Genomic DNA, 13,514 nt, shown 5'->3' with positions numbered 1-13,514 from the left:
CCTAAATCAAGCCAGCATTTATTTTCACTTTTGACCTCTCCCGCTACATCAAGTGTGAGTGTGAACTATATAAAACCATTTCGGCGGTACCCAGCTCCACAGGGAGGTCAGAGTGCAGGGTCAGCACAGGAACAGCTCCCCCCTACAGCTGGCAAAGACGAAAGCCCTTTCTGATGGACAAGTACTTGAGCTAATGAAACATTAAAACATAGGGCTGTGTTATTTGAGGTTGGACTACGACACTGTCCAACTAAGACGCCTGTAGTAGAAACTTGATGAGCTGGACGCTTTTGAGTTGTGCAGTCCTGACTGAAAATAATCTCTCTTTTTACTGAAGCACATATTGCAGACTCATCACGTCCCTCATTGATCCAGCAATGATCCACAAACAGATATTCTCTGAACGATGGAAGGGCATCTAAGGCAATTAGATGAAGTCCCTTTTCTTCCTGCTTCTACCCTCCCCCCATTATAAATTAAAATGTTTTTTGTGTCTTTGCATGTTTTTAGCCGACAATTCACATATTTGCCATGTACGTAGAGTATGTTGGACAAATGGCTGGTGCGAATATAATCACAAAATCGGAACTTAAAAAGTCTACAGTGCTCGCAGATGCAAATATAGCACAGGACCTTTGAGACAAAACCCTAATCCAGCGTACACGTGATAAATTCAGTCTAATTCTGTTCTTTTGTGGAAATTATATTTTTAAAGTAGAAGAAAGTGTTAAGTGTCAAGCAGTGCCGCCACGACTACAACGGATGTCAAATTTCATTTCAATTAAGTATCAACGATTCATAAAACTATGCATACCTGTTTGCTTAAGTGACTGATTAAAATTACTCCCTCACTTTTGACTCAGTCATAATAACGGGAAAAATAACACTCAACCAATAAAAAAGGCAATGCCAAAAACTGCATAAAGCACCATAAACTCAGACTTGAGGCCTAAGAATTCTCCCCGTTACGGCGCAGTGATTACTGCACATTTCTTTTACATCTGAGATCTGCAGAAAATGCCACTGCAGTCACTGCTAGAAATAGGTACTCTTTGGTCTTGGAAAGGAACTAGATTTTAAGAGATCCTTCTGCAAGAACCCGTTAATATACAGAGAGAGATGGTAACACTGGAGAAAGAATGATGCTGATTTTTCCATGAAATCAGTTTAGGGATTAGGCAAAGATTTCTTATGACTATAAGATATCTTCATTACAAGCTAATAATTTATCTGCATCAACAGTGGCCCTACATTCCAACGTCTCAGCAGTGAGTAGTATTTTATAAAGCTCTGAATCATTACACTAAGTTTAAGGTACAGACGATTGCAACTTTTTAAAAGCAGTATTATTTTTGGAAAAAGGTTTTATGGTGAATAAAACAGTATTAGCAGTTTTTTCTGTATTGATGTAATCAAGTCACGCGTCTATGACAGCGAGTATTCTGTGAAATCGACGGTCAATTGTTGGTGATGGGGACGACGACCAGCACTCCTGCTGCAGCTACAGTCATTCAGTCTCACGCAGCTTCAGGTTTCTTTCATTTAGTGATCTCATTGTTAAACACTGCGCCAAGTTTTTTTAGTCAGTGAAGTGACCTAGTTTTTGTGAGCCTTGTTGCATGTTTGTGTGTTTTTGAATGAGCGTGCTGTAATTTGTTGTCATGTAAAAAAAAAAAAAAGAAAAAAAAAATGTAATATTATTGTAACACACCCTTTGTTTCGCATAGAGAAGCAGCCCATGTACTGTTTTCAATTTTGTATGTATCTTCTATGAAAGATTATTCCGAAAAAACCTGGTGTGAAGAAAAGCAGATGGGACACTTTATTTTTGTATTTCCTGAGGTCAACACGCAGTATATTCATCACAGAAATAAACCATACAGTTTCTGGAGATCTGTACATTTTTATTTTTTACATGTACACATTAAACTAGTCTCATAAAGAAAACATAAAAATGTGTGAAACGACAGCGAGCTGAAGTCATGAAAAGAGCTGTTATTACTGTTCCAGACTTGTGTGTGATGATGATTTTCTGTAGAGTGCGAAGCAGCTTTATTGGCTTCGGGACACAGCGGTTTGTTCATCCTACAACTCACCTGCTGCTTCCACCATCTGAACAGCCAAAAGCCTTTTTTTCCCAAACAGAAAAGACAGAAAAGGCTCCAAAGGAAGCCTGGTTTCCTGCCAAAGGGGACAAACTAACCAATCATGGCCAAATTTTAAACGGCATTTGGCCCACGGCTGGTGCTAATGTCCTCCTGTGGTTTAATCGAAAGAGCAGCGCCATCTGGTGGCCTATTTATACCACTGTACTGCCGCTGGTTTGGGAACTTCATTGTTGACGGCATCGAGCTCTTGTCCGGCCCACAGCTTCGGACCAGGAATCATGACGGTCTGGGAGAGAACAAGGAGCAGATGAGCGTCACTTGTAAATTCATATCAACACGCAATCACATGATACATAACCAATATCTCAAGTGCCATCCATTCCGCACCCCATGTCATGACTTATTTTGTTCCAAGGGCAGTTAACCTTCGGGGCCAAGAGGGGCAAACCAGTTTGCATCGTTCAAAACACCGAGGAGCCACTGGACACGACTTCAACGATGCGATTACTGCGAAAGAAGCGTCCTAGTGGGACTGTAATGGTTTGCTTCTGCATTCCTCTGTTGTTTTATATCAATACGGACGATACAGTTCCCAACGTTTTCTTAGAATTAGGAGGTATTTGCTATTTACCCTACTTGTTTTTAAACTAAACACCAAGAGCAAACAAAGAAAATAAAAGAGCAGCAGATTAAGACGTAATTGCGTAAAACCTTTCCGGTTTAATTTTTTTTCCCCTCCATTTAATTGACTACAGCTTGTGAAAGTGTCCTGCTTTCGTTTGTCAGTTGGCTTGACAGATTGTGACTGACAGGTGGCAGAGCCTAAAATAACCGTAGACCGCAGAGGTTTGGTGAAACCGATTTGACTGAGGTTTTTGTAGCGTCATGCATGTAAAGAACCGCAAGAGGATTTAAAAGGAATGAAAAATGTTTAAAATATATATATTTTTAAATCTGCATAAAATGTATCATCTCTTCGGTCAGTTCTGGTTAAGAACTGAGTTTAATATTTTTTTACATAAACTAATCTCCCTTGTTTTCTTACAGTAAATGAAAGGTGTGAGGAAACTTGCAGCACTGCTTTTGAGATCACATTTACAACAAGGTCTGTTGCAAAGTAACAAAGAGAACGAAGGAGCAGAGACAGTGTCGTCACTTTTATGTTCACCGACAAAGTGAGCACCGATAGCGAAGCTTTTTTTTTTTTTTTAGGTTCTATCAGAGAAGAGTAAGAGACGCCTTCCAGGCAACATTACTGCTCCATCTGTCAGGTACATCTCAGACACAGCAGGGACTGACTCAAGGATTTAAGGTGATTAAGTTCTACGTTTTGCGGTGATGCGTATAATGCAAGTCATCTTCTATTCCAGTACACACACCGGGAACTTTATTAGGGACACCACACTAACCCTGGGTGGTTCCTCCCTTTGCTCTCAGAACAGCCTCAGGTCTTCGTGGCCTGGATTCTACAGGATGTTGGAAACTTTCCTCTGAGATTCTGGTCCACGTTGACACGATTGCATCACCTCATTTCTGCAGATTTGTCGGCGTCACATTCAAGCTGCCAATCTGTTCTACCACATCCCAGAGGAGTTCTACTGGATCCAGATCTGGTGACTGTGGAGGCCACTGAAGTCCACTGAACTCATTGTCATGTTCATGAAACCAGTTTGAGACGACTTTAGCTTTGTGCCATGGAGCATTATCCTGCTGGAAGTAGCCAGTAGAAGATGGTGAACTGTGGCCATAAAGGGAAGCACAAACACTCAGATGGTCTGTGGCATTCAGACCATGATATATAAGGGGCCCAAAGTGAACAGTCCCCACACCTTTACACCACCACCACCAGCCTGGACTGTTGACACAAGGCAGGTTTGGGTCCATGGATTCATGCTTTAGACACCAGATTCTGACCCCACCATCTGCTGCCTCAGATGAAATCCAGATTCATCAGACCAGGGTACTTTTTTCCAGTCTTCAGCTCTCCAGGTTTGGTGCAGCCCGTGGCCACCGCGGCAACAGATTTCTGTTCTCTTACCAGTAAAATGAGTAAACTCTCTGGAGACTGTTGTGTGTGACAATCCCAGGAGATCAGCAGTTTCAGAAACACTCAGACCAGCCCGTCTGGCACCAACAGTCCTGCCACGGTCAAAGTCTCTGAGATCACATTTTTCCGTAGTCTGACGTTTGATGTGAACCGAAGGTCCTGACCCGTATCTGCAGGATTTTCCGCACTAGACTGCCGCCACATGATTGGCCGAGATGTGCTATTTAATGAAATATACTGAAACATTAATAGAAATATTGCCGTTTAACTCGGAATCAACTCTGCGAGCAACACAATCCAGTCAGCAGGAGTCCCTTCCAGAGCGTAGTGATTAGGAAAAGTTCAGCCTGATGTTCGGACTCCGTTGACTGAGGAACATTAGCTACAGTAAAAGAGTTAGTTAACCCCAATTACAAAACACATATTTTGTTTTTCACCTCTGGTTGTATCTACAGACAGTTTTGGCTGCGTTTGTCCAGGTTTTGAGATCTCTGCCTCCAACCCAATACAATCGACGTGAAAGGAATTTTGGTTTGTGCTGCTCAGACCATTAAAAAAAAAAAAAAATTACATCTTTCCAGAACCAATTTCGCTGTTGTGATTTAATTTCAAAGAAACGAGTTCCTTTGTTAAATGTCTCACTAGTCCCCGAGGTCTATGGCAATATCCTTGTCAATAAGAAAATATAAAGTCTTCAATAACTGGACAGTTCACACTGGGTCAGTTATGGCTGATGAATGTCAGCACTGTAGCAGGGAAGTCTGTGTCGGGAACATTTTGGCTTAGCGATCTGACGAAACAAGCCCGAGTCAAGACCTCCTCACGAGCTCTTTCCGGAGCTTGTTCGGCAGCTGTTCCGATCTCCCCATTATCAAGTGCTATGTGTAAAGGCTACTGAGGGGACCCCGAGTCGGACATGTTCACTATTTCTAAATGCCAAGGATGCACTTTGGTGCTTCATTTTTGCCATATTTTATGTTTCTCTAGACAACTCTCTGCCGTGCGCCTCATGTTGATTTGAGGTTACCTGCAGTATCACGCTGTGATTAAAAAATATATATATTAAAAAGCTTATTACATATTCTATGCTCATGTTTCAGGAGATTACTCCTGTACTGATCTCAGTTGGAGCAGAATGTGGACTGTAATCAAACCCCAGATGTATCATTCTCTACTTTATGAGAAAAAGCGAAAGCACTTAAGAGGGTTCATATAAAAGCACGTGTGACAGCAAGGACAAGAAATATAATATACTTGAAGAAAATAAGAAAATGACATTAAAAAGTGTGAAAGATGGAAACATATTCCATCAACCTTGTTCACGTGGTCATTAAAGTGAAGTATGAACTGGCCAGTTAATAAAGGTTCTCTAATATCCTTTTGACAGGGAGAGTGGCTTGGACCTCTGCCTTCTTCTTACTAAAAGATAAATGCTGTCGGCCGGTGCAGAGTAGGGGGTCACCTTAATAATTGGGTCTTTGGCAGGAGCCCAGGATGGCACTATTTTTCCGTGTAACCTCCACCGGCCGTAGGGGTTGACGAGGTGTCGTTCTATAACCAGGTACTCCAGGACGTCCTTCGGCTGCTCCTCGCTGCCCAGCATCAGCCTCCCGAAGCGGTCGTAGATGGCCAGAGTCTGTAGGACAAACGCACATTTATATAAGAGGGTTTATTAAGTGATCTAAATCTGGATTTGAACCTTGGCTTTAGCCCTCGGACGCAAACCCCAAAACTGCTCTTCAATTAACTGTGTGCGACATACAGTGGATATATATAACATTAAAACCGTTCGGGTTTGGATGTTTTTTTAATCCGGCACCAGTGCAATTTGGGTCCCGAGATGTGACTTTGTTCTGTTCAGTTCAAAACACTTTATTTGTCTCTCAAGGGGCAATTTGAGGCAAGTGAGATTGCAAACAGAAGTGCACATAGACAATTCATTTAAACACATGAAAAGCAATCTAAAAATACAAATGTGACAGTGCTAGAAAGAGCAGCCCATGCAGTTGTACACAAAGGTTTTGAAGTGAAAAGAAGTAAATAAAACCCCTGCAGCAAAGCAGACATTAAAAAATGTCAACGCACCGTTACTTTTTATTTCATGAACTAAAAAAAAAAAAAAAGTCACAGCAATTCTGGAGTGTGCAACGGTTTAAGTCTAAGTCAGCAGTTACGAACCCTTCCTTTGGCAGATATCACAGCTTGCCAACACTTCTTGCAGCCAGCTATGAGTCTTTCTTTTCTTAATTTAGGAATTTTCACCCACTCTTCCTGCAGATCACTTCCAGTTTTGAGATATTTTTAGGCTGTAGCATGTGAGATATACAGTTTTAATGTCCCATCGCTGCAGGGGTTGTAGTTACTTTACTTCTTTTCATTTCAAAAAAAAAAAATCAACAAAACTTGTAATTTACTCTAAAATTTGCATACAAACGTAGCTGAAGGGCACAGATTCTGTCAAAAAAATTCAAGTGGCTCCCGGAATAATCAATCTAAAACACATTCCTTATTCTATTAGCTTACAGTAGTCACAGAGGGCATCACGTGCGGGGTTGTTGATAATCGTACATGTGCTTCTGAGGACTTGATCGGTATTAAGATGTATTAGAGGTCGCTGTGTTTTGCCAATAACTCTAGAGTTGAGGTTATCAACACCTTGGTTGTGGACCAGCAAACACATGAAAGAGGCTTTTCAATTAGAGGAATAAAACCTTGTCAAAGTTCTCGGACCTGAACCTGTTTCACAAGGACATCTGTATTAAAACTAAATCTCAATCTCTTATCAAACATAGTTCCCAAGTATTTCAGTGTATTTATGAGTTAAAATTAATTTATGTCCAAAACTATACTTGAGCCTTGGCCATGCATGGTAAGAGTTATAATGATATATCTCAACAAAAAAAAACAGGAAACACTTTGAGAAAACGCTCTGCACACAAATGGTTCGTACTCAATCCTGCATTGTAGCCATTAACACATGGATCGTACCTGTTTGGAGTGCATTCGAACCGTCACCTGGCCGTACAGGTTGCCTTTGGAGACCATGTCGGGGCAGCGGGCGTGGACCACTCTGGGTGGCTCCAGGGACTCGACAAACCTCCAGCGAATCGTCTTGTAGCGGTTCCCCCTCGTCATCTCCTGGACACGGGACAGAGGAGTGACAGGAGGAGTTGCAGTGCGGCATTTGATTAAAAAAAAAAAAAAAACGTAAACGAGAGGGGGATGTAGCTGAATTAGCTGGTGTGGTTCTTCACAAGAGGACGGAACTTACCGGATAACACCTCTCTGTTAACAAGGAGTGAAGTTTCTCCTTGTTAAACCTGAAAAAAATAAAATAAATAAAAAACAAGACCAGAGGTTCACCTTTCTCTCTTGACCTTAAACCAAATGTTCTTATATATTAAGTGAGTTAATGCTTCGTTTGACAAAAAAGTATTTAATTTCATGACAGGCTGCATTCGTTTAGGCTCTGCCTCATGTCAGTCAGGCTACACAAACATGATCACCTAGAAAATAATTCCCCTGTTAAAAATTCCCAGTTCATTTCAAGCTAATTTTGAACTGTAAAGTTTAGAGCCCAAACAACTAATTGATTAATCGGTCAGTTGATCTGACAGAAAATGAATCACCAACCAAAAAAAAAAAAAAAGCCAAATGTTCACTTCTTCCAGCGTCACATTTTTCGAGAATCAGCTGCTTGTCTTTGTCTTATTTGAAAATGAATGAAATGTTTACGATGAAAAGCCATTTGAAGATTGTTTTAGAATATTGTGATGGTCACAGCTGTCAGAAGAAAAATGGAAAATAATCTGCATAATCTACATGTGCTGTTTTGTTTCTAACAAGTAGACACGTACAGAATTAATTAAATAGTTTTTTGACCACAAAAAAAAAAAAAAAAAAACATGTCTAAAAGAACTTCATCATTGGGTGGAGTTTTCACGGTTTCATTTTAGTTTTATCCAGTTCAGTTTACTCTGACCGAGCAAACTCAATCCTCTGAAGAAGACTGAGAAATGTGGTTGAATGCTCCAGAAAAAGCTAGTAAGTGGACCTTGAGTTAGGCATTTTTTTGTGTCAAATATTGAATGAATTCTGTAAGACTGTTTTTTTGTTGTTGTTTTTTTTTTTTTTTTTTTTTAAATCATGACAATGACAACTGAGCACAAGTCGATGAGACAGTTTACTGAACAATGGCTGGATCAGAATTTGGACTGTAATCAAAAACCAGAAATTTCATCCTCCATGCTATGACAAGGAGCAAGGGCCACTAAGAGAGGACATGTTAAAGCACATGTGACAGCAAGGGAAGCTAGGTGTACCTAATAAACTGACAACTGGGTCGAAACTAGGGCGGATTGTAAGAAAATAATGAAAAAGGTTAATATACTGAAGAGTACCAGACAGTTTGATCACAGTAAACATGACTATCGTAACACTAAATGTACATGAGCTTAGTACAGCAGCTCTACAACATGTGATTAAATTGGAATGGCTGTCTAATTCTTGATTTTAAGTCTGCTATCTTTTTAACGCCTGGAAAAGAAGGGAAAATGGACATTAGTATTTATTTTGATTTCTCTAGTACTGTATATGTTTTTTTGTCAGTCACTCATTTTTTTTGGTGTAGAAAAGCAATGTGGTGTAGAAAGCAATGGTCTTTAGATTTTATTCCGGAAGAAGCCTAAGTTGCTTCTCTGTTTTCGGAAATCTACACACAGCAATCTGGTCCTGGCATGTATGAATTTGTGGTGTGTTGTAGGCCCATGTGTTCTGGGCATAGTTATATGCACAACAACAACAACATGAATAAAAATTTGACTGATTCATCCATTCCATCTTTGTCTTGTGAGATCTTTTCTGAGCACTGGCTCATTAATCACTAGTAAGTAGAACAAAGCCAGTTTTTTAGCCTAATTTGTCAACAATGCAAAGGATCTTTCTTTATTTGAGTTATTTCCCACTTTGCAGCATGTGTCATTACTCTCACTTCCGTAACAACTGTCACGCTGTTAGATTCGTTATGTCTCCCTGAGTGGGAGGCTGAGATAAGCTGTGTCAGCCGGCTGAGCGAAGTGGAGACAGGAGTTCATTTTCTTACTGTGTCAGAGCGTTGTGAGCCTCGATGAAGATTTCTTGAGCTCGCTCTGCAAAATCCTTCGTTGAGAACAGAGAGTCGTGCTCTTTGATTTTACGAATCCTGTGAAGACAGAATAAAAAATCTTCAGCGTTTGCAGCTTGATTGTAACAGCTGACCTTTTAAGATGTTTTGGATTTAAATGGATGAGACAGCTATAATAAAATGACAAACTCACACCGAACTCAGTTCTCTCCTGCAAGATCCAGACATGTTTGACGGGAAAAACGTCAGAACGCGAACAACGTGAGGGGTTAGAAAAACAATCTTACGCTAGCTGTGAGGCAGCGCTCTGTCGTATCTGTTCAGTCCGTTGTTTCAGGCCCTCTTTAGACAGAGTGGAAAGACGAGCGTCACCCTCTGGGGGGATGTAGGGATCAAAGATTCCCGCTGGTAAAAACAGCAGACAGGACTGATCAATCAGTGAGTACCCCCCAAACACCGACAGTTTTTAAAATAGATCGTTTCAATACCAAACTGCTATCTGATTGATGAAGAGTAGCCCCACTAAAAGACTCTTTTTAGGGAGTTGTAAACTGGGATTTATTACAAAACACAACAACAGCAGTTGTTGGACAAATGTGCTGAATCTATCTCACTACTCTGTGACTCCAGTTTCTTTAGCCAGATGATTACCGGATGTCTCAGTTTCTGTACCATTTACCAAAACAACACGTTTTTCTGCAACTCCCAGTAAGAAACTTGCACATCTTTTTCCATGACACCGTTTTCTTAATTTAACAAAATAACATCTTAAATGTTGAATTTTGTCTCAGCGCAGGCAGCCATACGATTGTAGCGATGAGGCACCAATTCAAATTACGGACATAAAACAAAGTGAAAACGAAATGGGTGCTAATATGCAATTTGGTCTGACTATCAGGCTACAAAAAATGAGGCAAAATATAATTTAAATCAGAATCAGTCTGATTGAAGAATACATAAAGAAGAATATGAATTTCGACTAGACAATGGATGCCAACTTTACTCTCCTGACAGTTTTTGATACCAAAACCACATTTTAGTCATCACCGAAAACTTTTGAGGTTCAGTACCCAGACCTACTGGTGGTTACATGTTAAAAGTCACTGGTAAACTGGTAAAGCTGGTGTGGTAAACTCACTAACCATCAACTTAAATCTACCGGCATTAGTCTGAATAGACACTATGAGCCTCTCCTGAAAAATATATATTGTTTTCGTAAACGATTCAATTTTCCAGTTTTACGTTCCTATTTCCTAATATTTCTCTAGTCAGATATTGAACACCTTCTTTAACTGTCTTGATAAAAAGGTTGGCGGACTGTGAAACACCACGGAAAAAGATGCAAATAACAGTTACTAATAACTAATTATTAATGTTAATAATAATCTCGGTGTTATCTCCGACTGTCCAGCGACTAAAGTTTTGCAATCCTGCTTTGTCCAACTGAGATATTTAACCAAGATCAGCTCATTCCTTTCACCTGCAGATGGAGAAAAAGGTCAACCACTCTTATCTCCTCCAGACTGGACTACTGCAACGCCCTTTAGTCTGGTATCAACAACCAAAGACTGTAGCTGATACAAAACGCTGCTGCCAGGCTTTCAACACGTTCTAAGAGAAGTTGCCACATCACACCAATCCTTGCTTCCCTTCACTGGTTACCTTACTCTGTAGTAATTGCTTTAATTGTTTATCATGTTTTAGATTAATTTATTATTTTTATTCCTGGGTTTTTACTGTAAAGCACCTTGTAACTGTGTTTTGAAAAGTGCTATATTAACAACGCTATTGTTATCATTATTATAAATAAGTTGACATAATATGTTAACATGAGCAGCAGCTGTTTTACCAGTGCAGGCGATGTTGATGGGCCTCTCAAAATACTCCTGTCGGATGACTACGCCCGTCGCTCGGCTCTTGGCCTCCATGCTCCCCTGCATCTTCCCCTTCATCCCCACCGTTGGAGGGATAAAGTACCGCTTCTTGGTCCGGACCGGCAGGAAAAGTGGGACTGGGTGCCTCACACCCAGAGACGCCTCGGCGTTCTAAGAGAAGGTGGACGGAGAAATGCTTGCTGATTACAGGTGTTTTCAAAATTAATCTACACTCAGTGGCCGCTTTATTAGGTACGATCTAATGCAATCCAACACGACAGCTCTGCCATGAATCCTAATGAAGTTTCATTTGTTGGTGACACTGTCAGAAAGGTGTCAATTTACTTCTTTATGTTATTATTGAGATCGTAGTAGGTGGTGGTTTTGTACATTACATTTAAGGGGGGTTTCTAATATTCTGCCCCTCCTCGTTAATGTAAATGGGGTGGAAAAAATATGAGAAACACCTTTCAATGTAATGCAGTTCACCACCACCCACTACGACCTTAAAATAATGTGATAAGTCAAAATTTTGCCTTTTAGAAGTTAAAATGATGTAAATTAAGTCAGAATTTTAACTTACCTTCCCTGTCACAGTTTTGACTCAGTAACTCTCATAAGTTCTACATCATATCCAATAATTCTGACTTAGAAACTTCCTGTTTTGACTTATTTGTTTTTATTCTCGTGGTGAAAACAGTCTCCCATGTCCTGACCGTTAGCTAACGTTAGCTAAGCTAGCTCCGGGAAGGACTGCGTGCAGCGCAGCGCGTTCAGAACAAAACAAACCGAAGCTGCTTCTTCAACAAATTCGCTGACTAATGCTTTTTAAAAGCAGTAACGTGTTATGGTTGACGTGTCAAATGTTTCGTTACCGTAAGACTGCTGCATGTTGCTCTGTGAAGGACCACCAGCGTCCTCCTCATGGGCATCGCCATTTTTTCCCCCGATTACCGGAAAGAAGAAAAAAAACTTCCGGTTATCACTTTCAAGATAAAACCGTGAACCGTGGAAATCGTGATAATAAAAAAATTGTCATGGTAAGTCAAATATTTCGACCAACTAAGTCCGAAATTTGACATAAAAAGTCAAAATTGTTAAATTAAAAAAGTCATAATTACGAGTTAGAAAGTCTAAATTTTGACTTACTATGTCAAAATAATGATTGAATACTCAAAATTAGGAGATGAAAAGTCAAGATTATGTAATAAAAAGTCAAAAATGATCAGACAAAAGTTGAAATTATGAGATGAAAAGTCACAGTTATGAGATAGAAAGTCACATCTTTAAATTCTAAATTTTGGGGCTTTTGAATGTTGGTCAGACGAAACAAAAAAATTTGAATTTGTTAACTTGGGCTCCGGAGCATATTTCACAATTTTTTGACATGTTAAACACTGAAAAATCAACTGATTATTGTAGAAATAATTGTCAGATTGATCATGAAAGTAACTGGTTGCAGCCTTACCTCTGTGATTGATTACCACTGCTTTATTGTAAGTTTGTGTAAATTACTTTTTTTAATTATTTCGATTAAAGTTAATTACTTTTTAATTCAGTGGGTCAAATAAAAACTAAAAAAAAACTTTAAAAAAGTTGGAGTAAATTGTCCATAGTGTGTTAGAGGAGCTGAAGGTTTTGTCGTTGTTCACAGGTGAAGACCTGAGACCTGAAAGGGCTTGAAGTTTCAGCTGAAGTGTAAGCACTGCATGCAGTTGAAATGTCAGTTACAGAATGGAAAAGACACAAATAAATCATAAATAAACCAAATAAATGATAAGTGTAACAGGACAGACTGCACACCTGGACTTTTTATTTATCAAATTATGTATAACATCTTTTATATATCAGAATAATCGGATCTTTCAAGGTTTGCGTGGCTCTGTACAGCATATATCCACCAGACTCGCACTAATTTACAGTGTATTATGGTATATTACCACCATTGTACAGTGTATATGCAGCACACAGTATAGCTGTGGGTCTATCTTCAGTCTCTATTTTTTAATGTATATTTATTTTTTGTTTTTATACTTTATATAGTCCATTTGGTTACTGTATAGAATTTAGCCTTTAACTGCATCATTTGTTATTGACCTACCTCATTTTTTTAATTTTTTGTTTTTTTATTTATTTATGTGCAGAAGCAGCTGCAACACTCCGATTTCCCTTTGGGATTGATAAAGTGCTCTAGTCTTGAAATAAAACCTCCTCAATGAAGGTTATAATGTTCAGCTTGTTTTAGAGAGTGGCTAATAAACGTATATAAATACAAATACACACACACACACACACACACACACACATATATATATAACTTCATACATATGGAACTTCAATTTCATCTTCAAACTCTTTAAGCA

The 13,514-nt window shown here is 39.5% G+C and overlaps 1 protein-coding gene across 1 annotated transcript; it reads right to left on the bottom strand.

Moving 5' to 3' along the window:
• Nucleotides 1-1,799: 1,799 nt before the first annotated feature.
• On the bottom strand, nucleotides 1,800-12,158 carry mrpl45 (mitochondrial ribosomal protein L45). The gene is made up of 8 exons (XM_040146232.1): nucleotides 12,027-12,158; nucleotides 11,127-11,322; nucleotides 9,565-9,682; nucleotides 9,257-9,355; nucleotides 7,427-7,475; nucleotides 7,144-7,293; nucleotides 5,618-5,791; nucleotides 1,800-2,394 (listed from the first exon to the last, which is right to left on the bottom strand). The coding sequence occupies exons 1-8, from the start codon at nucleotides 12,087-12,089 to the stop codon at nucleotides 2,296-2,298; spliced, it is 948 nt and encodes a 315-aa protein (XP_040002166.1). The 5' UTR covers nucleotides 12,090-12,158; the 3' UTR covers nucleotides 1,800-2,295.
• Nucleotides 12,159-13,514: the final 1,356 nt, after the last annotated feature.

Source organism: Xiphias gladius, chromosome 15 (assembly GCF_016859285.1).
Source record: "Xiphias gladius isolate SHS-SW01 ecotype Sanya breed wild chromosome 15, ASM1685928v1, whole genome shotgun sequence".
NCBI classification, from domain to species: Eukaryota; Metazoa; Chordata; class Actinopteri; order Istiophoriformes; family Xiphiidae; genus Xiphias; species Xiphias gladius.
The sequence above is the reverse complement of the archived record's forward strand: the minus strand, read 5'-3'. Positions and strand labels throughout refer to the sequence as shown.